The sequence below is a fragment of the Curcuma longa genome, chromosome 17 (assembly GCF_044706935.1).
Source record: "Curcuma longa cultivar G26 ecotype Majalengka, Jawa Barat chromosome 17, ITB_CL_G26_1.1, whole genome shotgun sequence".
Classification (NCBI taxonomy): domain Eukaryota; kingdom Viridiplantae; phylum Streptophyta; class Magnoliopsida; order Zingiberales; family Zingiberaceae; genus Curcuma; species Curcuma longa.
In genome coordinates this window covers 1923517-1950186 of record NC_133877.1, presented here as the reverse complement: position 1 = coordinate 1950186, position 26670 = coordinate 1923517, and the positions used below count along the sequence as shown (strand labels likewise).

The 26670-nt window shown below is 41.6% G+C and overlaps 6 protein-coding genes across 7 annotated transcripts; 3 read left to right on the top strand and 3 right to left on the bottom strand.

The window, feature by feature from the left end:
- Nucleotides 1-1317: 1317 nt before the first annotated feature.
- On the bottom strand, nt 1318-2502 carry LOC141848274 (B3 domain-containing protein Os12g0592300-like). Its single transcript, XM_074736325.1, has 4 exons — nt 2386-2502; nt 1934-2315; nt 1645-1853; nt 1318-1566 (listed from the first exon to the last, which is right to left on the bottom strand). Exons 1-4 carry the CDS (start codon nt 2500-2502, stop codon nt 1318-1320), a joined length of 957 nt encoding a protein of 318 aa, XP_074592426.1.
- A 777-nt stretch (nt 2503-3279) lies between these two features.
- Nucleotides 3280-7546, top strand: LOC141811871 (nuclear pore complex protein NUP58). 2 transcript variants are annotated; one of them, XM_074699944.1, is made up of 6 exons: nt 3280-3743; nt 4097-4211; nt 5427-5888; nt 6063-6603; nt 7082-7116; nt 7249-7546. In XM_074699944.1, exons 1-6 carry the CDS (start codon nt 3430-3432, stop codon nt 7285-7287), a joined length of 1506 nt encoding a protein of 501 aa, XP_074556045.1. In that variant the 5' UTR covers nt 3280-3429; the 3' UTR covers nt 7288-7546. The 2 variants fall into 2 exon arrangements, with proteins under 2 accessions (XP_074556045.1, XP_074556044.1); XM_074699943.1 differs by having other exon boundaries at nt 6063-6605; nt 7078-7116.
- Nucleotides 7547-8972: 1426 nt separating this feature from the next.
- LOC141811868 (calcium-transporting ATPase 10, plasma membrane-type-like) lies at nt 8973-13480 on the top strand. The gene is made up of 7 exons (XM_074699939.1): nt 8973-9344; nt 9757-9811; nt 9902-11850; nt 11939-12097; nt 12305-12476; nt 12584-12882; nt 13003-13480. Exons 1-7 carry the CDS (start codon nt 9159-9161, stop codon nt 13249-13251), a joined length of 3069 nt encoding a protein of 1022 aa, XP_074556040.1. The 5' UTR covers nt 8973-9158; the 3' UTR covers nt 13252-13480.
- Nucleotides 13481-13735: 255 nt separating this feature from the next.
- On the bottom strand, nt 13736-14724 carry LOC141811488 (transcription factor bHLH113-like). The gene is made up of 6 exons (XM_074699518.1): nt 14548-14724; nt 14404-14472; nt 14247-14312; nt 14108-14173; nt 14007-14038; nt 13736-13931 (listed from the first exon to the last, which is right to left on the bottom strand). Exons 1-6 carry the CDS (start codon nt 14722-14724, stop codon nt 13736-13738), a joined length of 606 nt encoding a protein of 201 aa, XP_074555619.1.
- A 1111-nt stretch (nt 14725-15835) lies between these two features.
- On the top strand, nt 15836-18585 carry LOC141811869 (putative receptor-like protein kinase At5g61350). The gene has a single exon (XM_074699940.1). It carries the CDS (start codon nt 15836-15838, stop codon nt 18434-18436), a length of 2601 nt encoding a protein of 866 aa, XP_074556041.1. The 3' UTR covers nt 18437-18585.
- A 254-nt stretch (nt 18586-18839) lies between these two features.
- LOC141811870 (protein IMPAIRED IN BABA-INDUCED STERILITY 1-like) lies at nt 18840-25523 on the bottom strand. The gene is made up of 9 exons (XM_074699942.1): nt 25179-25523; nt 24468-24752; nt 24061-24378; nt 23393-23620; nt 22424-22521; nt 21623-21731; nt 20954-21478; nt 20743-20872; nt 18840-19159 (listed from the first exon to the last, which is right to left on the bottom strand). Exons 1-9 carry the CDS (start codon nt 25521-25523, stop codon nt 19140-19142), a joined length of 2058 nt encoding a protein of 685 aa, XP_074556043.1. The 3' UTR covers nt 18840-19139.
- Between the last annotated feature and the right edge of the window lie 1147 nt (nt 25524-26670).

The following is a 26670-nucleotide window of genomic DNA, read 5'->3' as shown; positions in this document are numbered from 1 at the left end:
TATCTGCTCCGTGGAGAAGCAACAGCAACAGCAGGTAGTGTTTCTGCCTCTGCCACCTCTTTTAATTTGTCTTCCCATGCACAGTACACTAATTGGTCAATCCACCATCTATTGTTCTCTGTCAGTACACTTCCTTTTAGTTTTCCACACCTGCAACAATGAAAAATATATCCACATATAGATCCATGTACAGATATCACAATATAATTCTTCATGAGCAGCTGCAATACTTAGAGGATCGACCGAGTCTCGTACGTGTAGATCGAGCTTGCTAGAAGAAAGATTAGTTGATATTATAAAAATGCACGCAATTCGATCGATCGTGGAGTCAAAACTCCCATCGAGCACTCAATTAATAATTGAGCTCAAAAGCTTGCCTCTTTTTTGCACCATCACATTCACATCCTTTTCTTTTTTTCTGGCTAGCCCTCCTCTCCTCTTTTCACCTGCCTCAACTCAACTTAGTCCTGCTCTGCTTCACAAACTTCTAGGGTTCCGAGCTTCGAAGTCACGCATGCTAGCTAGCTTCTTCCATGCAAGGACAGGCTTGTACACTTGATCTGATGCATGATTCATGCTACGTACGTGTGTATATATATATACCCTAATTGCATATGTAAAGGTTCAGTTCATTGCTCACGTTGATGAGCAACTGTCTTTAAAGTTTCTCATTATGATTGCACAGTGGATTAAGTAGTCCTACAACTAGATGAAGAAGGTCAGAACTCCATCTTCAAAGTCCTTTAATTAATATAATTAACGTAGCCTTTTTGTAGGTCAGTCTCAGCTCTTTGTTTGTCCCCAGATGAGGCAATAAATCTCTGCACATCTTTATGCTCCTCATCAAATTTCCTTCATCTTTTTCCAAAGCTGTCTAGTTTTGGACCACGTATGTGCTCGTGCCCCGAGAGTTAATGTTCCTAGAGCCTCTTTGACTGACTCAGTTAATCACTCGATCTCTTCATATTTGTTACGTTCTTCCTTTTCTTTAGGTTTTTGGCAACGTTCCTACTTTAACTGAGAAGCTAAAAGTAATCGTTAAACTAACAGGCAAGACAGGTCATCTAACCAGACATGGGGAGTGAGCCATGGAGAGAACAGAGACATTAATGGTGGAATCCTTCCATGCACCAAGCTTTATGACTGCTGCTACTTGTAGCCATGGAAATGATATATAGTTAATTCATTCAGAAGAAGTTTGTGCCTCATACATGAACCCATTATACATATAGTTTAAGGCTTGCAAAAAGAAGAACTGGTCGTTGATGTTTCTGTTTCACAAAACACAGCAACTTTAGCCACTCAGACACAGATCAGTCAAGTTGCACACTTGGCGATGTGAACCATCATCATCTTGGCACCTTCACCTTCAGCCAGCTCGAAGACACAAACATCCCCTTCCTTTAAGTTGTTATCGACGACGAATCTCTTCCATGTGACTCCACCAATCGACTTTCGGGTCTTGGCGACCTTTACGATCCATCTTTTTGCTCTGGTTGGGATTTGGAGAGTAAACTGTGAAATATCTTTGCGAAGATATGCATTCCGGAAACTGGCAGGGATGGTCTGAGGACGAAATGGAAAAAGGAAATTAGTTAACAAGATGAGTTGAATGCTTTAATTTGCTGGCATGGGCTCACTCACTAGTAAAGGTGATTCTGAAACATTCGACTGCCGCATTACCACCGCGAAAGTTGGATTCTCCTTGGGAATTCTGAGAGATAATTTGGAAGCTTTCTTTAGTTCAGTGAGTGATAGCTTAGTCTTCCTCGAGACAAACAGGGAAGGAGGAGTAGTAATCCCCACTTGCATTTCTTTTTCAACCTCTTCTTCCTTGACATGATCCTTTTCACCTGAAATTTCTCAACCAGTTACTCAGAATTTTAATCATAATGCAGATTCTGATAACTTTGAATGTTTCTTTTACCATAACCCTCATATGAGCTGCTTGAAGAGCTAATATCTGCAATGGTTTTGCCATGAGGAGATGCACGCAAGCTTTGTGCAGAATCATCGTCTGCCTTTTCTCTTCTCTTCAGATTTCTTTTCTGATCAAGAAAACAAGTAACTTTCTCGCATCCATCCCCACCAAAGATCAACACATCGAAGCAGGAGTCTCCATCGTATCTAAACACCAAGATGTCAAATTCCTTAATGTGGTGATCTTCGACAAAGTTCTTCCAACCTGCTCTGAAACATAACTCAGTCTCCATGTTCGTGGACCCAACCCTCCATGAGTTTCCAGATGGGCCTTTCAAGGTTACATCTCCAGATATGTGATCTTTGAAGTTTTTGACAAAGTTCTTTGGCAGTTTCTGAACAAGTACAATAAATTGCAGATCAAAATAAAATGAAATGCATAAAGATGGCGTATCAGATGAGTACCAAGCGTTTGGTGAAATCGCCAGCCATGATCTTGAAGAAGTGTATCCTTCTCTTGTCCATGTGGTTCCAGTAGAAGTGCTTCTCCCACTCCTCACATCCCTTGCATCTTCCACTCATCTGTAACTAAAATTTCAGACGACAAAATAAGATGAGAAAAGGATCTCCTGCATGCAACTGGAAAAATGCATTCTACTATGAAGATGAATGTTTGAGAATGAGAAAAGGACTACTCTGTTGAAGCAGGCGAAGACGATGATGGCAACAGGAGTGAGCTCAGATGGTAGGAAGGTGCCAGACAAAAGGAGAATTGAGATTAAATGCTCATTAACTCAGGTCTGTGAGGAAGCTCGAGATGTTAATGTTGTCAGAGAACTGGAGTAATGGTCGATTTTAATTCAATTTTTTTCAATGAGAGTACATGAAGAAGCTTGCACAACTTTTTTGGTGAACGTTAGCATGCAAGAACACAGTTCCTGAAACTTGCTTAACAAATGCAAAAGTGGCCAGGTCTCCATTTTTGTTTCTGAAGATAGCAGCAATAATGATAGTCGACTAGAATAAACATGAACAGTAATCGACTAAAATGGAGGCACTTTGATCTTCCTCCCAACTCACTTGGTATGTTTGATCTGTTTATCCCATTAATTATGTTTATTTGAATTTCAAAAAATAAATTGCGATCGAAAATAGTAGGTTGTAATTTGTATGAGGTGAAACTGGGCCGGGTGGCTATTGGGTTGAAGTTTATCCGGCCCGGCTAAATGGTAAAGCTGTAAAAACGTGGCAATTTGGTGGGCAATATAGTCTTTTCGGAGAGGCAGAGTTGGGCTCGCCGTGTTTGATTCGAACCCCTCCGGTCGTTAGGGTTTGGGATTTCTATTTACCCTCCGAAGCTCTCGTTTGTAGCGCTTCTCCGGCTCGAGTCGTCTTGGAAATTGATGTCCATCCCCAATTTGCCAGTTTGATCCTGGTTCCCGTCTCTACAGTTGGCGGCTCGCCACCGATCAGCGGTGGCGGCGGAAGCGTTGGCCTTCTGGGGAGCAAATGGCGTTCTCGTTTCAGACTCCTCCGCCCCAACTACAGCTTCCGCAGCCTTCGCCGTTCCAGACCCCACAGCCGCAGTCTTTGCTCTTCCAAAATACTCAGATTCAGCAGCAACAGCAGCAGCAGCAGCAATCGCCATTCCAGTTCCAGCCGCAGCCGCAGCAGCAGATCCAAATACAGCAGCAGCAGCAGCCTGCAAGCACTGTACCGCAGCAGCAGGTTTTGCTTTATACAAAGGATAAGACGCCGGCTGGATATAATACCAACTGGGAGGATCTGCATCCTGACTCACAGAAACTGCTTCTGCAAATTGAGTACGCTTATATTGGCCCCTTTTTTTTTATTTCTCTTTTTGCTATGTTTGTTTGGTTGTTTCTTTTATTCAAAGTATGGGTTTTTCGTTCAACCCTGTTACATTTCTAGGTTCTTATTTAACATTTACTGCATTTAAATCACGAAAAGTGGATTCTTTTTTATTTGAGCTTCACAGGATTATGGAAATTTGAGTTGCCTTTCATTCAGTTTTGGTTAATCTTCCCTTCACCACTCATTTACTTCGTTCTAACTACCTGCATATCTATTTGGCTTAGACATCCTGTTTTCTACTAATTCAGTGTAGGTAATCTTTGCAGATGTGTTCTTTATCATTGCATTTTTTACTGTGTAGGGAGCGGATTCTGGAGTACAAGCATGAGAGCCAAAGGTTGGATCAATGCAGTCGGCTTTATGATTCATCTGTATCAGGTGACAGTTTCGAGGCTAATTCCAGTCGAATCATTCAGGTTTGAGTCTCTTCTTTGCTGCTTTGTTCTCTTTCTGGTTCTTCAGTTATTTTTTAAATGCCTCTACATGCCGGCAATTTCTTCATTCTTCCTAAACTTGCAAAGTTTAAATTCCACAAAGAAAAAAATTCTGTACATCCTTTCCCTCTTTAATAGAAAGGGAGACCCCTGTGAATTGAGTTGTTATTGGACATCACGAGCTCACCATGTGTTTGTCTGGTTCCTTGATGTAAGTTCCGACACAGTATCTCACAGGGATGACAAGTGAAAGTTATTACATTCAAAAATTTATTCCATATTTGGCTAATTTTAGTTCTCTTAAACAACTTTTCTGTTGTCTTATTTTAGTTATTTTACAAATGGAGTGATATCTGGTTATTTTTCTCATTAGGGAAAATTGTTGAGTTATATGATACCATTATTTAGTAATTTAATTATGCATTCATTACAAATCACTATGGTCATTGGCCCATCCCCTAGTTGGGTGAACTTTGCAATTGGTATGATATCTATTAATTATACATTGATAACAAACCATCATGGTGATTGGATCATCCCCTGGTTGGGTGATTTGTTGATTGTCAAAGGATGGTGATTCCAATTCATCCAAATGATTTTCTGAATGCTAAATTATTTGGTCAAAAAGATCTCTATTTGTTCCATTCATCTTCAGTATTGCATGACATTCCTAACAGAGATATAATAAACATATTTCTGTCACCCGTGAAGTTTAAATCACCATAGTGATTCTATCACCTTCAACTACCACTTAATAATCTGTACGTAGAGCTCAAATTGAGTTGTTATTGCCATCTGATTCCAATGCAATATTCTACGTGGATTGCTGCTTCCCTTAGGTAGATGAATATGCCATTGTATCTTTTATATTGCACTTTGTATTCTTTTGCCTTTTTTTCTATGTTTTTTTCATTAAGTTTTAAAATTCCTTCCATCCATACTTGATGTTGAAGGTGGCCATGATGGGAGAAATAACATGTTTAGAATGAAGATTAGCTTACCTTGTGCAAGTTCAGCATCTTCTGGCTTGATTTTGTATTACTATTTTGTCTTGAAGTATGTAGCATCATTCATCTAGGTTCAATTTCTGACAAGCAATGAGTTCTGTTTATGCATATTAGATTGTCTATTAATACTACTGTTCTTATCATCCTTGTACATCAATTAATGCATAGTGAGTCTCAATTTGATATTTAGGAACTTGGGCTTATCACTGCTGCAATGGAAAGAGAAAAAGTTTCTGTCCAAGATCTAATGGTGTCTGCAAACAAAATGATGTGGGATACAGAATTTGCCATTCGCTCATATATGATGTTAAGGTCAAGTTTTCTTCGTCAGAGTGCCCCAACCACTTCAAATGTGGCATCTGGAAGCCCAAATACAGGATATGGAACAGCTTCAACGCAAACTAATCAATTGGCTTCTGGCTCGGTGGCACCAGTTTTTGATTTTTATCGTGGAATGCCTAAAAGGCCATCCCTTTTCATGGAACAAACGGTTGCCAGATTTGAGAAGTATCTCACCGAGTGTTACCAATGGATTGAAGAAGTAGAACAGCTAGTAATGTTGGATAATAAGAGATCGGGTTCAAATTCTCTTGAGTCTTTGCCACATGTGATTTCCAATGTCCATGATTTTTTTGTTCATGTGGCTGCCAAGGTTAGATGATTAATTATTCCCTATATTGTTAAGAATTCCTCATCATTATTTTGAGGATTGCTTTTGATTTTTAGAAGGGCAATTTTTTATTAGTTTCGTTTGGCATTTGAGTAGTTAGTCTCTTCAGATTCTACTAGTGGATATTTTGCTATCTTTTTATTGTTCGGATTGCAGGTGGAGAATCTTCACCAGTATGTAGAATCAATGAAGACGGCATACCTTGCTGATCAGCGCCGGCAAGGCAATGCAAATGATCCATTTCTTGAGGCTAACAGAAGAGAAGCAGCTCAACAGGAAGCAGCTGCCAAAAGAGTTCATCCAACGTTGCATTTGCCTGCAATATCTGCACAACCAACTAGCCAAGTCTCTAGTGCATTCAATAGTTTGGTGGTACCAGCAACAAGCTCTGTGCAGCCATCTGCTGGACCTTCAGCGGCATCTTCTGGAAGTGGATTTTCATTATTTAGTACTCCTTCCTCAGTGCCTGCTGCATCTTCCTCTTCTTCTTTTCTCTTTTCAACCCCGACAGCACCTTCTCCTACATCCACCCTATTTGGTTCCTCTGGCTTTTCACTACAGTCAACACCATTTGGTACTCCTTCTACATCTCTATTTGGTTCTACGCAAACTCCCTCAGGATTGGCAATTAGTACTTCATCATTTGGATCCACTCCGGTGAATAGCTCACTTTTCTCGACACCGCTCTCTGCGGCAGGTACATGTTCAATATTTATTTTATTGTATTTATAATACCCTTGTCAAACTATTTATCCAGGATATAGTACTCATGGTCTTTTTTTGTTTTTTGTTTAACATAGACAGGTTTACGGGCTGCTCTAGTTAAGCTTGTTGTTCATAGAATATGAATACAATCTTCCTTAGAGATAGACATTCAATAAGCTTTCTAAACTTTGAGAACTACGATCGCTAAACATGTTACATGCCTCTCACACAACCCAAGCAATTTGTGATAGTTTCCTCTTACCATCATTGTCTGCCGATACATATTTATGTTATCGTCTTGTATTCCTCGTATTCACTCTTATTTTATATGCTTTCATCTTCTTAGAGGCAAAGACATGTAACAAACCTTTTCTTACTAATGATTGCATTACAAGAATTAATGTTAACCTAGTTCATAAACATTTGTGTTAAACTTCTATGTTTAACAAGGCTGTTTTGTTTACGTGCAGGAACTGGTGGTTCAGGTGCTAGCTTTGGACCATCTGTGAGTTGATCCATAAAACTTCTCTGTTTATTTTGAATTTGTATTTGGATACTCACAAAATCATCACACAGGCAAGCTCGTCCTTATTTTTATTTCACTGCTGTGATACTTATCATCACCTCTCTTTTGCAGAAATCATCGAGGCCAAAATCTCGCACCAGCAGGCGTTAGTCCTTCGAGCAGTTCATCTGCTTTATAACCGAATGGAGATTCTTATCGTGCCAAGTGAATGTGCCAGCATCTAATTTAGAGTCGAAGAGCAATTTCTATTTAATTCATGGAGTTCGACCATGTATCTAACCTAGAAACAATGGAGGTTTGATATGGAGCTAAACGATCGAACTGCTTGCTTGTTCAGGATGGATGATGATTATTCCAGAGTAGATTTATCGAAATCAGACAGTAAGGAAGACAGGAATTGTGCATTTCACCAATTGGTCATGTATTTTGATACTGTCTACAGAGCTGCCAAATGAATGGTGGGTTAGGTCTGGCATGATATGGGTCGTATCGCGTCCAGCCGCAATCGTATCGCGTCCAGCCGAACCAGACAAGCTTCAGTTCCGGACTTGTGCCTGGGTCAGTGCAGCACCATCTGGGGCATGCCGTGACTTGTCGGTTGAGCTGGACTCAACTTGTGGGCTGAGCCTAGGGGTGTCAATTCCGGATGGGTTAGGTTGAATCAAAGTAAAAATATTAAAATATCTTAATTTTAAAAATAAAAAAAATCTTTAAATCCTAAAACGTGAATGAATTTATACTCCTTTTAAATGTTTTTAAATGAGTCTGGTCTGACTTTAAGTATTTTTAAAATTATTTTCATTTTAAACCACGTGAATGAATTTATATTCCTTTTAAAACGTGCATCATGTGCATTTTGAATATTAGCTAAAATTAAAAAAGGTGAGTTGGTTGGACCAATTGACTGGTTAATAAGTCAGAAATTAATTACAAAAATTAAAATTAATTGAATGCAGAATGACAACATTATTTGGTGCGATACTTGAGCATCAAAAAGGCATATTTTAATTTATTATTAAAAAACATAAATTGCGACGAATAACTTTTAGATCTCTTCGAATAGATTCGGACGATGCCGGGCCGAAGCATCCGACTGATCGCCAGTTCCTTGGACTCTTCACGCCCAATCGAAAATGGACAGAGAAGTTCCCGAGGCATAGCTGAGTTGATTATGACACAATAGACTTGCAGAAGAGGGCAAGAGTTCAAATTCAGACGAAGCTAGATAATACCCTTCTGACTCGTGATCAATTGTAGTTTCTCGATTTACTTCCTCATAAATGATCGTGGGACCGATCGTGTAGAGCCGCTAAGGTACGGACAGAGAAAATGCAGAGAAGCTCCCGAAGCATAGCTGAGTTGGTTATGATACAAAGGTAGCGGATTCCACCTTTCAGAAGAAAATGAACAGAGAAGCTCCCGAAATAGCTGAGTTGGTTATGATACAATAGACTTAAAGAAGAGGGCAAGAGTTTAAATTCTAGTGAAGTCAGACAATACCCTCCTGGCTCATGATAAATGTAATATCTTACCTCATAAATGATCGTGGGGCTGATCGAAAACGAGTTGGAGCCCTCCTCATAAATGATTGTGGGGCAAAGGTTCAAATCTTAGTTAGATACTCTTTTTTCATGATCAACTACAGTTTTATAAATTATTGTCTTTTATAATTGAAGGCAAGGATTCCATTTTTTTTTTTTATAAGAAAACGGACAGAGAACAAAAACGGAAAAAGAAATGCAGCCCTCAACTCTGCTCCAATCATATTTCAGCACGCAAAGAAAAAGGTAAGAAATCTTCACCTCCTACCCTCAATCCTGAAGTTGACTCCGCTTGCGATTCCACATGTTGCCTCCATTGTTGTCGCCCATGACTCCTTCGTTCTGCAGATCTGGTTTCTTCCCTCTTTTTGTTCCATCTAATTAGCTTTGGAGCGCTGGGAATTGGAAAGATTGCATTTTTGCTGCTGCTTGTCGCTGATTAGGGGCCGGAGTCTGCTTCCTTTTTGCTTGGTTGCTGGGATGAGGGGGATGGAGAACTACCTGAACGAGAACTTCGGGGGAGTGAAGGCGAAGAACTCGGAGGAGGAGGCGCTGAGGCGATGGCGGAAGCTCTGCAGTGTCGTCAAGAACCCCAAACGCAGGTTTCGTTTCACTGCCAACCTATCCAAGCGCTCCGAGGCCGAGGCCATGAAGAAAACCAACCAGGTCGGTCCTTTTTCTTCGCGGCGTGCTTTGGATCTGTTCTTCTGTTTCTCTCATCGGTAATTTTCTACAAAGATCGGATTAGGGTTCCGACAAAAAAAGAAGAAGAAGGAACTCTTTCTTTTGTGAACTGAAAAGTGGAGAACTCAAGTTTGGGGAACAACGACCAACATTCAGTTGCTTCATCATTTGATGCGTCTGAAAATTTCCATTCTTTTCTTGTGGTTTCTCAACAGTAGTTGCTCATCTGCTTGATGTTTTGTTTTTCCGGTCGTTTACCCTACCGATCCTTGACCTTCCTCCCCATGGGAGAATCTGTTTCATTAGAAGCTTGAGATCTTACTGCACTGCTCAGCTCATATTGCTTGTCTGAAATGATAAATTAGCCATTAAACTGACTAGTTGCATTTAACAGGAGAAATTGCGGATTGCTGTTTTGGTTTCAAAAGCTGCACTTCAGTTCATACAGGGTGATTTATCATCTCACTTCTAATCTGTATTTTGGTTGATAAAGTGATATTTTTGTGTTTCTCAATATGTAAATACAATCTATGTTTCAGGAATTGCTTTACGAAGTGAATATGTTGTACCTGAAGAGGTCAGTGCGGCAGGTTTTCAGATTTGTGCTGATGAATTGGGATCTATTGTCGAAGGCCATGATGTGAAGAAGTTGAAGATGCATGGTGGTGTTGAAGGGATCATAAATAAGCTTAACGTGTCTAGGACTGACGGACTTTCTACCACTGACAACAGGTTAAAGAAGAGGCAAGAGATTTATGGTATAAATAAGTTCACTGAAAGCGCAGTTCGGAGTTTTTGGGTATTTGTTTGGGAAGCATTTCAGGATACTACATTGATAATTCTTGCGGTGTGTGCCTTTGTCTCTCTGATTGTTGGAATTGCAATGGAAGGATGGCCAAAAGGTGCCCACGATGGCCTTGGAATCGTTGCGAGCATCCTATTAGTTGTGTTTGTGACTGCTACTAGTGACTACAGGCAGTCCTTACAGTTCAAGGATTTGGATAAGGAGAAAAAGAAGATTTCTATCCAAGTGACACGAGATGGTTTCAGACAGAAGATTTCCATTTATGATCTTGTTCCTGGTGATATTGTGCATTTATCGATTGGAGATCAAGTCCCTGCTGATGGTCTTTTTATATCTGGATATTCCTTGTTGATCAATGAATCAAGTCTAACAGGTGAAAGTGAACCTGTTTCTGTTAAAGCAGAGTACCCTTTTCTTTTATCTGGGACAAAAGTCCAAGATGGGTCTTGCAAAATGTTAGTGACCACTGTTGGCATGCGAACCCAATGGGGTAAGCTGCTCGCTACACTTAGCGAAGGAGGAGATGATGAAACTCCATTACAAGTTAAACTGAATGGAGTTGCAACTATCATTGGAAAAATTGGTTTGTTTTTTGCAGTTATAACATTTGCTGTGCTAGCTCAGGGACTTGTTGCTCGAAAATACCAGGAAGACTTGCTCTGGAGCTGGTCTGGTGATGATGCACTGGAGATGCTGGAGTTTTTTGCGATTGCAGTCACTATCGTTGTGGTTGCTGTTCCTGAAGGACTTCCCTTAGCTGTAACATTGAGCCTTGCTTTTGCAATGAAGAAGATGATGAATGACAAGGCACTAGTCCGCCACCTCGCAGCTTGTGAGACTATGGGCTCAGCTACAACAATCTGCAGTGACAAAACTGGAACACTAACAACTAACCGTATGACTGTGGTGAAAGCCTGTATCTGCAGAAATGTTGTGGAAGTCAATTCTGAGAAAGATGGTAATGTGAGTTCCCATTTAGAAGACATTGTGAGAAAAACTCTTCTCCAGTCAATTTTCAACAACACCGGCGGTGAGGTTGTGACCAATCAAGAAGGAAAGCTTGAAATCCTGGGAACACCCACGGAAGCTGCATTGTTGGAATTTGGTCTGTCACTTGGCGGAGACTTTCATGCACAAAGGCAGGAAACAAAGCTCGTCAAAGTCGAGCCCTTTAATTCCACAAAGAAGAGAATGGGAGTGGTGCTTCAACTTCCTGAAGCAGGATATCGCGCCCACTGCAAAGGTGCTTCTGAAATTATTTTGGCTGCTTGCAACAGTTATGTAGATTCTGCAGGCAACGTCGTACCACTTGATGATGATGCAATCAATCATCTTAAGAGCACCATTGATAGCTTTGCTAGTGAAGCTCTTCGGACTCTATGCCTTGCTTACAAGGATCTTGGTGATAACTTCTCTGCCAAAGAGCAAATGTCATTTGAAGAATATACATGCATAGGAATTATAGGAATTAAGGATCCTGTTCGTCCAGGCGTGAAGGAGTCTGTTGCAACTTGTAAGGCTGCTGGGATTATTGTTAGAATGGTTACTGGTGACAACATAAATACCGCAAAAGCAATTGCTAAGGAATGTGGTATCCTCACTGATGATGGTATTGCTATAGAAGGTCCAGAATTCAGAGAGAAGAATTTGGAGGAGCTGAATGAATTGATTCCAAAGATTCAGGTAGCTTTCTTGGTACTTCTACATTTACTCATTTTCTATTCAATGATGTTCTATCATAACTAACTGTTAATCTTTTGTTTACTGCAAGGTCATGGCTAGATCGTCGCCAATGGATAAACATACCTTAGTTAAGCATTTGCGGACCTTGTTCCACGAAGTTGTTGCCGTGACTGGTGATGGCACAAATGATGCCCCTGCACTCCATGAGGCAGATATTGGACTTGCAATGGGCATAGCAGGAACTGAGGTAATTCTTGAATGCTTTTACTTTGTAATGTTCATCCAAAGCACTACGATACTCCAATCACATCACAATGTTTGGCTTCTTTTATGCATTTTAGTTTTCTTTCAGTCAAGCCAATAGGCAGTTTGATCTTACACAATTTATCGCTGAGACTACTTAAGGAATAGCAAAATACTAATATCAACACTTTCCTCGACTTACTTGATGCAGGTAGCTAAAGAAAGTGCCGATATCATAATTCTGGATGACAATTTCTCGACAATAGTGACTGTAGCAAAGTGGGGGCGGTCCATATATGTCAACATTCAAAAGTTTGTGCAATTTCAGCTCACTGTTAACGTGGTTGCTCTAATTGTTAACTTCTCGTCGGCATGTTGGTCAGGTTAGGCATACCCAACATGCTTCCAATAATGTATCAACACTTTCTGCAATAAGTTTACCATGTTTCCCATTTTTCTCACTGTTTCTTTGGACATCTGCTGTCTGTAGGAAGTGCTCCACTCACAGCTGTTCAACTACTTTGGGTGAACATGATCATGGACACTTTAGGAGCATTGGCATTAGCAACTGAACCACCAAATGATCACTTAATGCAAAGAACACCAGTTGGAAGGACTGGGAAATTCATCACCAATACAATGTGGAGAAACATCTTGGGACAATCAATCTACCAGTTTATTATCATGTGGTGTCTCCAGACACAAGGAAAAGAGTTATTTGGGCTCAGTGGCCCTGATTCTGATCTCACACTCAACACAATTACATTCAATTCCTTTGTTTTCTGCCAGGTAAACTATCTTTAAATCGACATTTTATATTTATAGAGTATCTACCAGTCTATGTATGAACTTCAAAACTTTTCTATTTTGTTGGAATTCATGTTGGCCCCAATTTGTTGCCTGATGCAGGTGTTCAATGAGATCAGCTCAAGAGAGATGGAGAAGATAAATGTATTCAAGGGCATCTTGCAGAATTATGTCTTTCTATGTGTGCTTATGAGCACCATCATCTTTCAATTCATCATTATCCAGTTTCTTGGCGACTTTGCGAACACAACGCCACTTACGGCGGTGCAATGGTTTGTGACTGTTTTCCTTGGATTCCTGGGAATGCCAATTGCTGCACTCTTCAAGCTGTTACCCACAAGATCCAGTTAGAGGTCATGCAACAGATGGTAATTGAATACAAGTAAATTTAGAAGCATACTCATTCCAAGTTGTAATTGTCTGTTGTGGAATTTATCCATTCCCTTAATTTTTCCACAAATGGGAATTTGCAGAGCAAAGTTTAGCTCTAAACTCTTCAGTCGTTTAGATTTTCTTGTTCTTTTCCTTTTAACAGTTGAAAGATTTGTTCCACACTCTATTGAAAATGGAAATTGCTACAGGAAGAATCTTCTTTGTATCGATTGACTTGGTTATGCTTTCTTTGTTGAGTTCTCTACCAATTATAGCTCTTTACAGTTCAAAGAAGGAGAAGACGAAGAGACAAACACTTCAAAAGTTTGCTTCTTCCAAGAATTATGATCTCAAACAAGATTCTGCAATATCTAGAATTAGCTACACGAGCCTTAATCTTAGCTTTCACCTCTAAGAAAGAGAGGAAAAGAAGTTTCAGTAACAAGAAAGGGAGTGCAGTCGCTTAGTGCTTGGAAATGGAGGAAGAGGACTTGCTGCCCCGCGTCATCGAAGTCATGGACGGCGACCAGAAATCAGCTCCATTGCTGCTCGTCACCTGCTCCGCGCAAGAGACCGGCACGAGGCACAAGCCTCGGCTTCTTAGATCGTCGATCCTCCTCGCTTCTTCCTCCGCCTGCAACGCCAAAGGACGCACCATGCTGAGTGAACACTGAAGAACAAGAAGGATTCACGCAGGGAATTAATCAAGTTTTACTGCAATTTCTTCCACGAACTGCAAGTTTCTCAGGTACGGCGAGCTCAGAACCTGACAGAGAACAGATTAATTGATATATTAAAACTATACGTGTGGAGTTTGGGAGGTTTAGCTATGAACCTGGACTTGGTCATGCAAGAAGCGGATGTAACCGAGGGCTTCATGGAGAACAGTGGCAGTATCAGACTGCAACAGAGAGACAGAGGGCGCAAACGATCAAGTCGAAATCTTCATTGATATAATCATGATTAACATTCACCTTGCCAAAGGGAGAAACCAGCTGCTGCAATGCGGTAATTCGATCCCCTAACTTTTCCTTCCTCCTCTGCGCTAGATTTTTGTTTTTTCACAGATTTGTTCAATAATGGACATACCAAAAATGCATATACGAATCAGTAGCAAGCAGTAAAAGGGACCTTGGCGCTGCCATGGAAGCTGGCCGCTGAAGCAGGGCACTCTGTTTTCGGCTTCTTTACAGCAATCTTCTGATAGCAAACCGATAGATAAATACATAAACCAAGTTGAGCATGGAAGGAAGGTTAACTTAGTTAAGAAACAACCTTTGAATTCTCCGAAACATTACTGCATTTACTGTTTTCGTTTTCTTCTTCTTCCTCCTCCTGTTTCCCACTGAAACAGAGCATCGAAGACGAAGCAGAGCCGTCGAAGAGCAAGATGCTTGCCCCTGAAGTAAGCAACTCCATGAAGCCTAACCCTCCTCCTCCATCTTCTTCCATCCCGGACCGGAGGAACCTTCTCTCTAGCTCGTTCTTGCAGGTGTCTATTTCTGGCGGATCTCGTATTTATGGCATTGCTCTCTGCATCTTGTTTGGCCTCGCAATGGCAGTCGATAGGAAGACGACGGACTGCCCGTTGGGTTCGGATTCGGATCCCCGCGCCTGCTTCGGGCTCCGCGCAAGCAGCAGTCGGTCAACACCCGCCACCCGAAACCCGATAGATCAGAATCCGTGCCGCCGCGCCGCTTCGGAAGTACCAGCTCCAAGATTCGCTTCATTTTGACTTGTGTTTTTTTCCCTCCTTTTTTTTTTTTACAATTATTTTACATATTGATTTATTTAATCTTTTATTTAATCGTCTCTTTCGAAGACACTCGTTGGTCGCTTTCTCTCTTCCACAATTTAACCTTCGACAGAGCTCTTTGTTCCCCCCTTCAACTTTCACATTCATGATGCCAGCGCTCGTAGACCATTGTCGGCAATGCGAGTCGCTCGAGACTCTTTAATTTTCGATACGCATTCTCGACTAGTCGAGATCGGTGACACGACCCGACCACGATTCGGAACTGACGAATACAGCGGAGTTATAAGAGCCGCAGTTGCACTAGTTAGTGTGAAGCCAATGGATAGCGAGAGTCGGAGGAGGCTCGTTACGATATCGACGTGAGCCCCATTTACTCGAGCGGGGGCCCACCTCCAACCCCAGCGCGAGGCAAACATTCATTAAGAAGCGAGATGGGTGGGGCCAGGCCCAGCAAGGGACCCACGCGTAGCTGGAACGCGGCGAGGCAGCTTCGAGGCCCCCACGTCCGCGTCCGCTGTCTTTATGATGCCCGCGGGCCGCTTGGTCGGTTCCCTCCCGTCCTCAGCCAGCCAACAGGCTTCTCCGCCAATCAGATTCGAGCAGGATCGAATGAAAGATTTAGATTTGGATTTAGATTATTAGATTTTGTTTTGTTTGACAGCGGAGATCTGGAAGCCCGTCGTTGCTTCTCTTCTCTCGATCGTTTCCATCTCCATTGTTTTCGTCTTCCGCGGAGGATCTTCCCCATGCACGTCGGCGGACGCCATTGCTGCGGCAGTCGAGCTTCCGCTGCTTAATCGAGGTCCTATGTCGAAGCGTGGGTTGGAGAAGCTTGCATCATCGTTACTGCTCCTCCTCTGCCTTGGCCGTGGCGGAGCTCAGGAGTCGGCGCCGATGGCAGTTAAATTCACGCCGGCGGATAACTACCTGATCGACTGCGGCTCCCCGAATAGCACCCAGCTCGGCGATGGCCGCATCTTCCGGTCCGATCCCCAGTCGACGTCCTTCCTTTCCACCGATCCAGACATCATGGTCTCTGCCGCCGGCGACGGCGTCGGTGCTACTCCGATTCTGCCGTTGTTCCTCAATGCCCGCGTCTTCACGGATCGTTCTTCCTATAGCTTTGCTGTCTCCAAGCCTGGCCGCCACTGGCTCCGCCTCTACTTCTACGCCTTCGTCTGCGCCGGCTACAACCTCACCTCCTCTGTTTTCAGCGTCCAGACCGACGAAGTAGTCCTCCTCTACGACTTCAGCCCGGAGTCCCCTGTCGTCAAGGAGTACCTGCTCGCCGTCACCGATGACCACGTCTCCCTCGTTTTCGTCCCCAATAAGGGATCCCTTGCCTTCATCAACGCCATCGAGGTCGTTTCGGCGCCGGACAACCTCATCGCTGACTTCGCCTATGGCATCGCCCCTGCCGCTCAGTTCCGCGGCGTGTCTAAGTTGGCTCTCGAGGTCGTCTGTCGGCTCAACGTCGGCGGGCCGTTGATCTCACCGGCAAATGACACGCTGGGGAGGACGTGGCTTCCCGACGGCCCGTTCCTGAAGGTCCCCGCCGCAGCTCAGAGCGTGGCAGTGACGACCCAGGCAGTGAGGTACGCCGACGACGGGTCGGTAACGCCGCTGATCGCTCCGAGCGCCGTCTACGCCACCGCCGACGCGATGGCGAACTCGAACACGGAGGATCCCAACTTCAACATCTCGTGGCTGGTGCCCGCCGACTCGGCGTTTTCATATCTTGTTCGATTGCACTTCTGCGACATCGTGAGCCAGAGCCTCAACTCACTCTACTTCAACGTGTACATCAACGGGCTCATGGCCGCCTCGACATTCGACCTGTCGTCGCTGACCTCCGGCCTCGCCATAGCCTACTACAAGGACTTTGCGGTCAACGCCACCACCATCACCAACGGGACCCTTCTCGTGCAGGTAGGTCCGCTTCCCAACTCCGGAGCGGCCCCGCCCAACGCCATACTCAATGGCCTCGAGGTCATGAAGATGAGCAACGCGGCAGGGAGCTTGGACGGGCAATTTGCGGTCGACGAGTCCTCGAGGGGCGTCGCGATGAGGGTGGTATCAGGGGTCGGGCTCGGGTTGGGCGCGTTAACCTTGGCCGTGGTTGCGGCGGCGGCACTATGCCGGTCTAGGAAGCGGCCGGAAGAATGGGAGAGGAAGAACAGCTTCTCGCCGTGGTTCCTCCCGCTCCATGCGGGCCAGTCGAGCTTCATGAGCAAAAGCAGCAGCAGCAGCAGCAAGATCAGGAGCTTCCGGAGCCGCTTCGGATCAAACAGGAGCAGGAGCGGCTACTCTGGCGTGTTCTCCTCCGGCAGCATAGGTGTGGGCAGAATTTTCACCTTCGCCGAGATAAGGGAGGCCACCAAGAACTTCGACGAGAAGGCCGTGCTGGGCGTCGGAGGATTCGGGAAGGTTTACCTCGGCACGCAGGACGACGGCACGAAGCTGGCGATCAAGCGAGGGAACCCGTCGTCGTCTCAGGGGATCAACGAGTTCCAAACGGAGATCCAGCTTCTGTCCAAGCTCCGGCACCGGCACCTGGTGTCGCTCATCGGCTGCTGCGACGAGAACAATGAGATGATCCTGGTGTACGAGTTTATGGCCAACGGGCCTCTGCGCGACCACCTCTACGGAGCCGACGCCGCCAAGAGCCTGCTCTCGTGGAAGCAGCGACTGGAGATCTGCATCGGCGCCGCGAGGGGGCTTCACTACCTCCACACCGGCGCCTCGCAGGGCATCATCCACCGCGACGTCAAGACCACCAACATCCTGCTTGATGAGAACCTAGTTGCGAAGATGGCCGACTTTGGGCTGTCGAAGGCGGCTCCGTCGCTGGAGCAGACGCACGTGAGCACCGCCGTGAAAGGCAGCTTCGGGTACCTGGACCCGGAGTACTTCCGGCGGCAGCAACTGACGGAGAAATCGGACGTGTACTCCTTCGGGGTGGTGCTGTTCGAGGTGCTCTGTGCACGGCCGGCCATAAACCCGGCGCTGCCGAGGGAGCAGGTGAACCTTGCGGAGTGGGCGATGCACTGCCACCGCAAGGGGCAGCTGGAGAGCATCATCGACCCGCATTTGGCCGGCGCCATCAACGCCGCCTCGCTGAAGAAGTACGTGGAGGCGGCGGAGAAGTGCCTGGCCGACCACGGGGCGGACCGGCCGACCATGGGCGACGTCCTCTGGAACCTCGAGTACGCGTTGCAGCTGCAGGACGCCATCATGGAACACCCCGAGGAAGGGCAAGAGAAGGAGGATTCTGATTCCTTAAGCAATGACAGCGGCCATGGCATGCCACTCATAAAGAAGGCCATTGCTCGCAAAGGAGACGAAGGACACGCCATGATCAACGATGACTCTGCCGCCATTGCTGGACCACTGTTTCAAGGGAGGTGAACTCTTCTAACCAGATTATACGCTCAAATGACAGCAAGAATGCAGAAGAATTAATCATTTTCATTCTTCCTTTTATTTTATTTTAATTTGCTTGCTTTACATATATATATTTCTTGTTTGGTTGTCTTTATTTTCCAAATGATCAGACACTGTGCTATTTTTTTTTTAATCCAATGTGCTCGATCTTTTTTCTCCCTAAAAATGATCAGACACTGTGTTTCTTGTTTCTTGTTTGGACGTCAACATTACAGTTGTTCCAAGATGCTACTTGCAGGAAAAACACATTACAAGTTTTGTTGTACCACATAGAATCATTGAACAATCCAAAAAAATATATCATTTATTGCACAACAAAACTTGGATCTTTAACCACTATATGCAACACATCATTCAGAATCTGCATCTGCTTATTCTCAGCAATAGTTTGGATACAAGTTTTTTTTTGATTTTTTGCTTTAAACAAAAATACAGATTAAATTGCTAGTAAATTTGTTGCAGAAACGGAAAACATGAATCCTTTTACATTACAAACTTTGGTACTCATCAGATTGACCAAATGCAGATTAAATCTGCATCTGCTTTCTACAATGAACACTCCGAGCTCAAGCATTATTTACACTTTTTGAGGTACTTCTGCTGGTGTGCTGGGCCACTCATTTAGTTGTAGAAAGACATGAAGAAGGGAAATTTGGTTCACAGATTTCTATTGTCCGCGCTTTTGACCTGCTTAGAAATAATATTGAAATAAGAGAATTCCTTGAATGAACCAGAGATAGTCAAGTAATGCACAATGTTGGGAGATTTTCATGCAGCGGAAAGAAATGATGGCTTATCCACTCAACTATTAGTGAATTTGAACTATTGTTTGGCAGACCAGTCATCTTGTGTGTGAGCAGAGGTGGACGGTGACCTTCTCTATAGTAATGAATCAAACATGACTTGAGATAATGTGCACCTACACAGTGTGCCAATAAAGCATCATATTGTGTCTCATGTGTGTCACAAGTGCCTCAACACCCCATGTGTGCTACAAGGGAACCTCGTTAGCCCTCATTGCACTTGATGCAAGCGTAACAAGTTGCAATGTTGTGCATCACTCAACTACATTGTACATGACTTGAATCTAGCATGAATATTGTATATAACTCTACGATGTGAGCACATGGTACCTCAACAAACAACACCTTTATCCAAGACATAACTTATTTAAATGTTTCAATCTCCTTCGAAATCCTAGAATAAGTTTTCTATAAGCTCGAAGACTCTCTTCTATTTCTTGTTTCTCTGCATGCCTTTTAGAAGATAATTTTTTATTATAAAAATTCCAAAAATCCATGTTATTAGAAGGCATACACATTTTCTGACTTGAGTCTATGCTAAAGCAAATCCTCTCAAAATCAAACAAAATTACATAGTGGGTACAACTTGCATTAACTATTCCATTTGTTCAACTAGAGATAACTTATGCAAAGGATGATTCTTAAATTAGATGCCCAAAATGCAACCAGATACTATCATGACCATGTGTCCATATCCTTTCCCTTGAATCCTTAAACGTGCATATTCCATATTTACAAAAGCAAATTAAAATTGTTCCCATACATACAAAAACTTGACATCTAATCTCACGTTTATCAAGAGAAATAGTTCACTCTTTCTTTAGGGTACCCAAGCACCTCTAACTTAGAATGATTCCGCCCTTACATTCACCCACTAGATGCACATTCACTGAACTCAAAACATGAAATTTTTTGAATCACGTTGAGGTTCTCTCATTTCCGAATTAAAATGGCGATTTCACTCTTTGCAAGGCTCTTTGTTAGTGGGCCTGCCAAATTTTGGTGTAATTTAATAAAATCAATGGTAATATTACCATCTCCGATAAAATTTCTCAAACTAGCTATCTCTTAATTTAATGTGTCTAAAGTTTCTATCACGGTGCAAACATACCAGAGTTGTAGGTTAAGATCAAATTGGAATATTCAATAATTGGGCCCCCTAAGTCATTCCACTTCCTTTATTATGGATGAGGATGACTACGCAACAAATTTTGATATCATGGTTGAGTCTGTAATACATAGCTACTTCTTGGAGCCCTAGGAAATAACACCGCTACCGAGGGTGAAAATCCACCCGCTCATAAAAATTGGTTTGCTCCTAGGTACAATGTGACACGCCACGCCACTCCACTATGTGCATAACACATGATGGCTGCACTTTTTATAGGAAAAAGATTGAATGGTGAACAAAAAGAATGACCAACATTGAAGAGGGTAAGCTATTCTCTTTGAATTATTAAACTTTACCTCTTTGAAACCATGATTTTCGAATTGCTTTTTGAATACGCTGTTCATGCCTTTCTAGGAATTCGTCAACCTTTTGTGCCTGAAGTAGAGGTCCGGACAGCTCAATTTTTCGTCCTTGATCTTGACCGCCCTATAAGTAGTCAAAGAATAAATAGAAGATAAACTGGTGTTGTAGAATACAAAAAAATGTTAAGAATAGATCCACGAATACCAAGATTTTTTGTGATAGCGTTGTGTCTTGTCCATGAAGAGTTGTTTCTGATAAATTACGAGTATGAAAAGTGCCAAAAGTATATACTGGGTCTTGATGTTCTGGATGCATCCACTGCTTCAGCATTGCATCTTTCATAGATTCATAGGACTCATGATCTTTCAAATTGGAATTAGGTTCAGAACCAAAATCTCCACTTGCAGCATTAGTCAACTTGAAAATACTTGTCTTTGAAATATTTGATGGGTCCAATGTTCCAGATTTGTCCTGCCTAGAGATGGATTTTGTAAGAGATTTCATGTTTGTTTGACCTTTTGTCTTCTTTGTCCATGCAAAACTGTTAGATCCATGGATAGGACCTGAGAAGGGAAGCTTTCTAGAGGTTTTCTTGATTTTCCAGCCCTCATCTTGGGATGTATTATTTGACTTTGGCTGTGAATCAACCAGTAAGTGTGTGCCACCATTTACAACAGGAATCTCTTGCTTGATGGTACTTCTATTCATTCCTTGTGCATTTGTTGAACGCTGTAGAAGCATAAAAGTTTGCAATGAATGATACAAAAAAATGGTTAATTGCTTTCACACATTTTGGAAATCAGTCTTATTTAAATTCACTGGATTTAATTGGCACACACACATGCAAACACATACAAACAGAAAGAGAGAGACCTCCTTACGCTTTGCGGTTTTAAAGAGACTATTTGATCCACGTGAAGAACTTTGTTGTGCTGAAGATTTTTTTTTCCTCTCTAGATGTAATCTGCTACTGATACTCCCCCTGAAAAGTTACAGAGAAATCTACAAATCAAGTAAGACTTTGATACAATAAACATCAACAAGCTGCACATCCCAACTATTTGGTATTTGTGAAGTTTTTGTTTGGTATATATTAAATAAACAAGGTTGTTCTGATGTGAAAATGAACAGGATAATTAAATCTTTCTGCAGATTATATGACTAGTGATCTTGAACTGCCTCTTGTTTGCAAGTTGCACATAACCAAAGAAATTCCATATGGAAAAACTTAAGTTCAAATTCAGATGCTAGTTTCTCCTATTACTTGAATATGGCAAATTAAATTAAGTACTTATACACATTCGAGTTACACCAATGAAAAGGGAATTAATAAACCCCATAAAGTGTACATAAATTTCAGGATGCCTTCTTTAAATCAACAAATTGGGAAACCAACAATCAGGGAAAGCCACTATCAAGTCAGGGACCTAGGCCTCATAGGAGGGCCTCATCAATTAAGAAAGAAATGACTGAAGGGATATTTCCCTGTAGGTAATACTTTGACCAATTTCAAGTCAAAGGGAATGACTGAAGGGAGATTTCCCTGTAGCTAATCTTGGATCAAATATTAGGTATGACAAAATGACTGAAAGGAATACTGGCACCAACTTCATGGTCTGGGACAATAAAAGCACTAACAAATATGAAATGCTTAAATGACAAAATTGAACTCACCTACATGACTGTTCACGGAACTTTGCATCAATTTCTTTGTTGGGCTGATATTTTGGTAAGCTGGATGGTTCACATGCATACGGCTGAGTCCTGAAATACTGAACAAGTTTGAGAAAACAATTAGCCTGAATACTGACATTGTATAGAGAACATTCATAGTGCATCTAACAGCAAAAGACAAGTGAAAAAATATGATGCAAGTGTTGGAAGATCAATGCTTGATAGAATTGTTTAGGAATTTGGTTGTATAATTCTCATTTCAGAACGCATCTTATTAAGGGTTAGTAGGGTTATAATTATGTGTAGTATAGGTTTATTACCACCTTAGGTATTTAGTTATAGGGTATTATGTTTGTCTCATATGTAGGGTAACAGTTCAATCCAAAGAATAACAATACAGTATGTTTTTTCTTTCAACTCATCTAAAACAGAACTACAAGAACATAATTTCTTTAAAAGAAAAATCAATGAAGAATCGTCAATATAGTGACAGTATGAAACTCATGGTAAGGAGATGATTATTGAGTCCGCAATTAAATCTTTTTGCATGATGAGTTTAGATAACTTTCTAACAAATCTTTCTACCCTATGGAACCACCCATAGATGCCTCTAGGTTCCTGTAACTTCAAATGGTATGATATAATTTCTTTTTCTCCCATAACCCACAAAAATTCTGATAACTAAAATAACATTCACATATTCTATCAGAATTTATAAACAAGATGGGCATCCTCTTACAGATTTGAGTATAGGAAAATGGTATGAAGTGGATGTGACAGTGTCATATAGGAGATGTACTATATATATATCAGTTGCTTCCAGATGGTACATAGTAGCAATGTGGAGTATCTATCTATAGATCAATAAACCATTATTAGAGCCTTATGTTAAATGTCTCATATGTAGAATAATAAGAAGATACTATTATAATGCAAATCACTGGAGACTAAATTATACACTAGTGTTACCTCAGAACCAAGGGCAGAGGAAGCTGAGCCACGTTTATTGGACACAATAGATAAAAACGTTTCCAACAACCTTAATGCACCATCTGGTAAACACTCAAACGTCTCTTTGATGCAATTTACATAAAGTTGTTGAGGCTTGAAAACTGTTGCATGAGGTAGGTCAGAATTCCTCCAAAATTCATCAGGTGGAGAACCACAAAGCTTAAATATTTTATGTAGTTGCTCAACCTGAATATAATACATGTATTATAAGAATTTGAAGCCAAAAAAAAAAAAAAAGGTGAGCTTTTAACAAAAACGAGAAAAGATCAACACCATTTATGATCTCCCTCCAATGTCATTATAGTGGCATACGGACCTAAGCATGATGAAATATTCAGATGGTTATCAATTATGCATAATCCATTGTATTCTAACTATTCCCCTTCAGAAACAGGAAAGCAAGTAATAGTCTGTATCTATTATTTTCTTAAATCCAGTGAGGTTGTGAAAACTCAGATATTTACATGTCCCTGAATTGACACAATGATTTAAAGTACTGACACTTAGAATTATCATTGTGCAATAATTGAAATTTAAAAAAGGCTTGATTCTTGTCTGAAAGTTAATAACATCATTATAGTGAGAATAAACATTCAGATATTACCAAACAATACTAGGATAATCACCTCAGTTCTTCCTTGTAAAAGAGGCTTGCCAAGAAAAAGTTCTGCAAGTACACATCCGACGCTCCACAAATCTACAGATGGTTCGTAGTTTGTTGATCCTAGGAGTAGCTCAGGTGCACGATACCACAGTGTCATAACTCGAGTAGTTAATGACTGGTTTGTACCAGGATTCCAAGTGTTAGCTAAACCAAAATCAGCGATCTTTAGAATCCCCTCATTGTTAACTAAGAGGTTTGCACATTTGATATCACGATGTATGATACTGTGTGAATGACAATGTTCAAGCCCAGAGAGTAACTGGTGCATATAACATTTGATCTACAAAATATGTCCTTGGTTAAGTTTCTTCTGTGATATATATTTTTGTGTATTTTATATTTGAAATAGTTTCAAGGAATGTGCATAACCTGTGGATCAGTGAGTTTGATGTCTGGACAAGATGATAACCCTGCAAGATCATGCTCCATATATTCAAAAACAAGGTACATACTGCATGATAATCGGGAAGTAATTAAGCCTTCCAGTTTGATGATATTTGGATGATCAAGCTTGCGGAGCATCTGTATCTCCCTTGCCATAAACCTAACACTCTCCGGCTCATAATTGTTGAAGCGCACCTTCTTTAGGGCAACAATTCTCCCTGTATCAACCTCACGAGCTCTAAAAACGCTGCTATATGTACCTTGTCCAATCTTAGAAACATTGGAAATTAGCGATATAAGATGATAGCTGAATAAGCAATAAGAAAAGGAAGTGTTTGCGTAAAAGAGCAATTAATATGTCATCTTTCAGCAGGAAAGAAAATATATAACGACAAAGATGAAGAAAGAGAACCAGATAAGGACATAGCCGAAGATAATGTAGGTAGATATAAGAAAATTGTATGATTGTAGAGGCCACATTATCCATTACACGAAATCCTTTCTTGCTATCATTTGATAAAACCAATGTGTTAGCATCTCAGACGAAGAATACAATCACAAATGATAATATTTTCTGAGTACAAATTAATGTCAATTTTTTTCTGCTGAATTCTTAGATAAATTTGATTGACCTTTTCGAGAAAAAAAAAAAGGAACAGCACAATTGAATTGCAAATCGGAAGTACACGATATTACCTTCTCTAATTTCTGAAAAGAGTCGGCTTTGAGGGGCACCCATCCATGAATGGCTTCTCCGGCCACATTGCTCAACCACGCAGGCCATCCTGCGGCGATCTGCTCCGCTTCGGCTTGTCGATTCATGTTCCACATGCGGAAGCTGACAGAGCTATTGCCGGAGCTCATTTTCTCTGATTCCGCAGACTCGCTTCGTTCCCCCAACTCACCATTCTCAAGCCGGGGACGGTTCCACAGCGACGACGCAAAGTCGAACTCCCCGGAGCTATCCAAGTCCTGCGGCATGCCGGAGCCCTCAAATGTAGGCGTAACATGGGCTGCGTTATTGGACGCCACACAACCCATCACGACCTACTACTCGTCGGCCTCCGGCGAGGGATCAAGGGGATCGGCGACAACACCGATAATAGGAAGGGAAACCGATAAAATCAAGAAGAAGAGAAGGTTATAAGGATTCAAGAGAAGCAAACCGAAATCTTTCTCATCTGTCGATCTGCTGCGTTCGCAGCCACCTCACGCGCGATTAATCTGGAAAAGACACCAAAGCCAAACAAACAATAGACGCGGAAAATCATCAGAAAATGGCAAATATTGGACTTTTATTTATTTATATTCATTTATGTTAAGAAAAAAATTATATATATATATATATATATAGTGTATTCATTTTATTTCAACGTAAATAAAAAATATATTCATTTCAATTATCAAACTATCTATTTTAGGACATATTTTCTAAATTCATGTAAACAGAAAGGTTTCATTTCAAAATTAGTATTCGTTTGTAAAACATATATTTGAAAAAATACATATAATTTTTAGAAAAACATAGTCACGTTTAGAATAAATTTATTATTACAAACTATTAATAAGATAAAAAAACTATTCAATATTTGATTTTCAAAATATTTTTCTACCCTCTATATATTTTTTTTAATAATCTATATTTTTAATTCTTACGACCTGATTATTCTTGGAGGCAATCGGCTTAGCCCTATAAAAGTTTTCCACTAATCCTCAAGAATAAATCCCGAAAGTATAACAATAAAGCATCGACAACCGACCCTCACAGTCTTCGTCGTCCTTGTAAAACCATCCAATATTGAATCGGTACTCTATTCGTGAAGACAAACTCATGGACTTTTTTCACCCATGGATATTTCGGCTTACGACCATCTAACTCAAATTTTTTTCATTAAATTCAACATCAGTCCGTTACACTCTAAATAATCTCCGTTACACCTTAATCACTCCGTCAAAATCAAAGGGGACCCTCTACTATGAATCTACTTTATATAAAATAACACTTCAGTAAAAAATGAAATCCACCATCCAACGGTCCCACATGATCGGTTCTATGATTATCTGTAAGTAGGTAAATTGAAAAATTACAATTGACCACGACGGAGGAGGATATTACTTCGACTTTATCGAGATTTGACTCTTGTCCACTTCAGCAAATATATTCAGCAAATATATTTCGTTGTAACCA

Bases quoted from the DNA above. Each gene is read 5' to 3' on its own strand.
- LOC141848274 (XM_074736325.1), bottom strand. From the start codon at position 2,502: ATGAGTGGAAGATGCAAGGGATGTGAGGAGTGGGAGAAGCACTTCTAC. The intron at 2,316-2,385 runs GTACTCATCTGA...GTACTTGTTCAG, and splicing joins GCGATTTCACCAAACGCTTG to AAACTGCCAAAGAACTTTGT. The intron at 1,854-1,933 runs GTTATGGTAAAA...GAGAAATTTCAG, and splicing joins TTCAAGCAGCTCATATGAGG to GTGAAAAGGATCATGTCAAG.
- LOC141811871 (XM_074699943.1), top strand. From the start codon at position 3,430: ATGGCGTTCTCGTTTCAGACTCCTCCGCCCCAACTACAGCTTCCGCAG. The intron at 5,889-6,062 runs GTTAGATGATTA...TTCGGATTGCAG, and splicing joins TTGTTCATGTGGCTGCCAAG to GTGGAGAATCTTCACCAGTA. The intron at 7,117-7,248 runs GTGAGTTGATCC...TCTCTTTTGCAG, and splicing joins GTGCTAGCTTTGGACCATCT to AAATCATCGAGGCCAAAATC.
- LOC141811868 (XM_074699939.1), top strand. From the start codon at position 9,159: ATGAGGGGGATGGAGAACTACCTGAACGAGAACTTCGGGGGAGTGAAG. The intron at 12,098-12,304 runs GTAATTCTTGAA...TACTTGATGCAG, and splicing joins TGGGCATAGCAGGAACTGAG to GTAGCTAAAGAAAGTGCCGA. The intron at 12,883-13,002 runs GTAAACTATCTT...TGCCTGATGCAG, and splicing joins ATTCCTTTGTTTTCTGCCAG to GTGTTCAATGAGATCAGCTC.
- LOC141811488 (XM_074699518.1), bottom strand. From the start codon at position 14,724: ATGGAAGAAGATGGAGGAGGAGGGTTAGGCTTCATGGAGTTGCTTACT. The intron at 14,313-14,403 runs GTCCCTTTTACT...AATCTAGCGCAG, and splicing joins GCTTCCATGGCAGCGCCAAG to AGGAGGAAGGAAAAGTTAGG. The intron at 14,174-14,246 runs GTGAATGTTAAT...TCTCTGTTGCAG, and splicing joins TGGTTTCTCCCTTTGGCAAG to TCTGATACTGCCACTGTTCT.
- LOC141811869 (XM_074699940.1), top strand. From the start codon at position 15,836: ATGTCGAAGCGTGGGTTGGAGAAGCTTGCATCATCGTTACTGCTCCTC.
- LOC141811870 (XM_074699942.1), bottom strand. From the start codon at position 25,523: ATGGGTTGTGTGGCGTCCAATAACGCAGCCCATGTTACGCCTACATTT. The intron at 22,522-23,392 runs GTAACACTAGTG...AAACTTGTTCAG, and splicing joins CCTCTGCCCTTGGTTCTGAG to TATTTCAGGACTCAGCCGTA. The intron at 20,873-20,953 runs GTATTCGTGGAT...GACTACTTATAG, and splicing joins CGCTATCACAAAAAATCTTG to GGCGGTCAAGATCAAGGACG.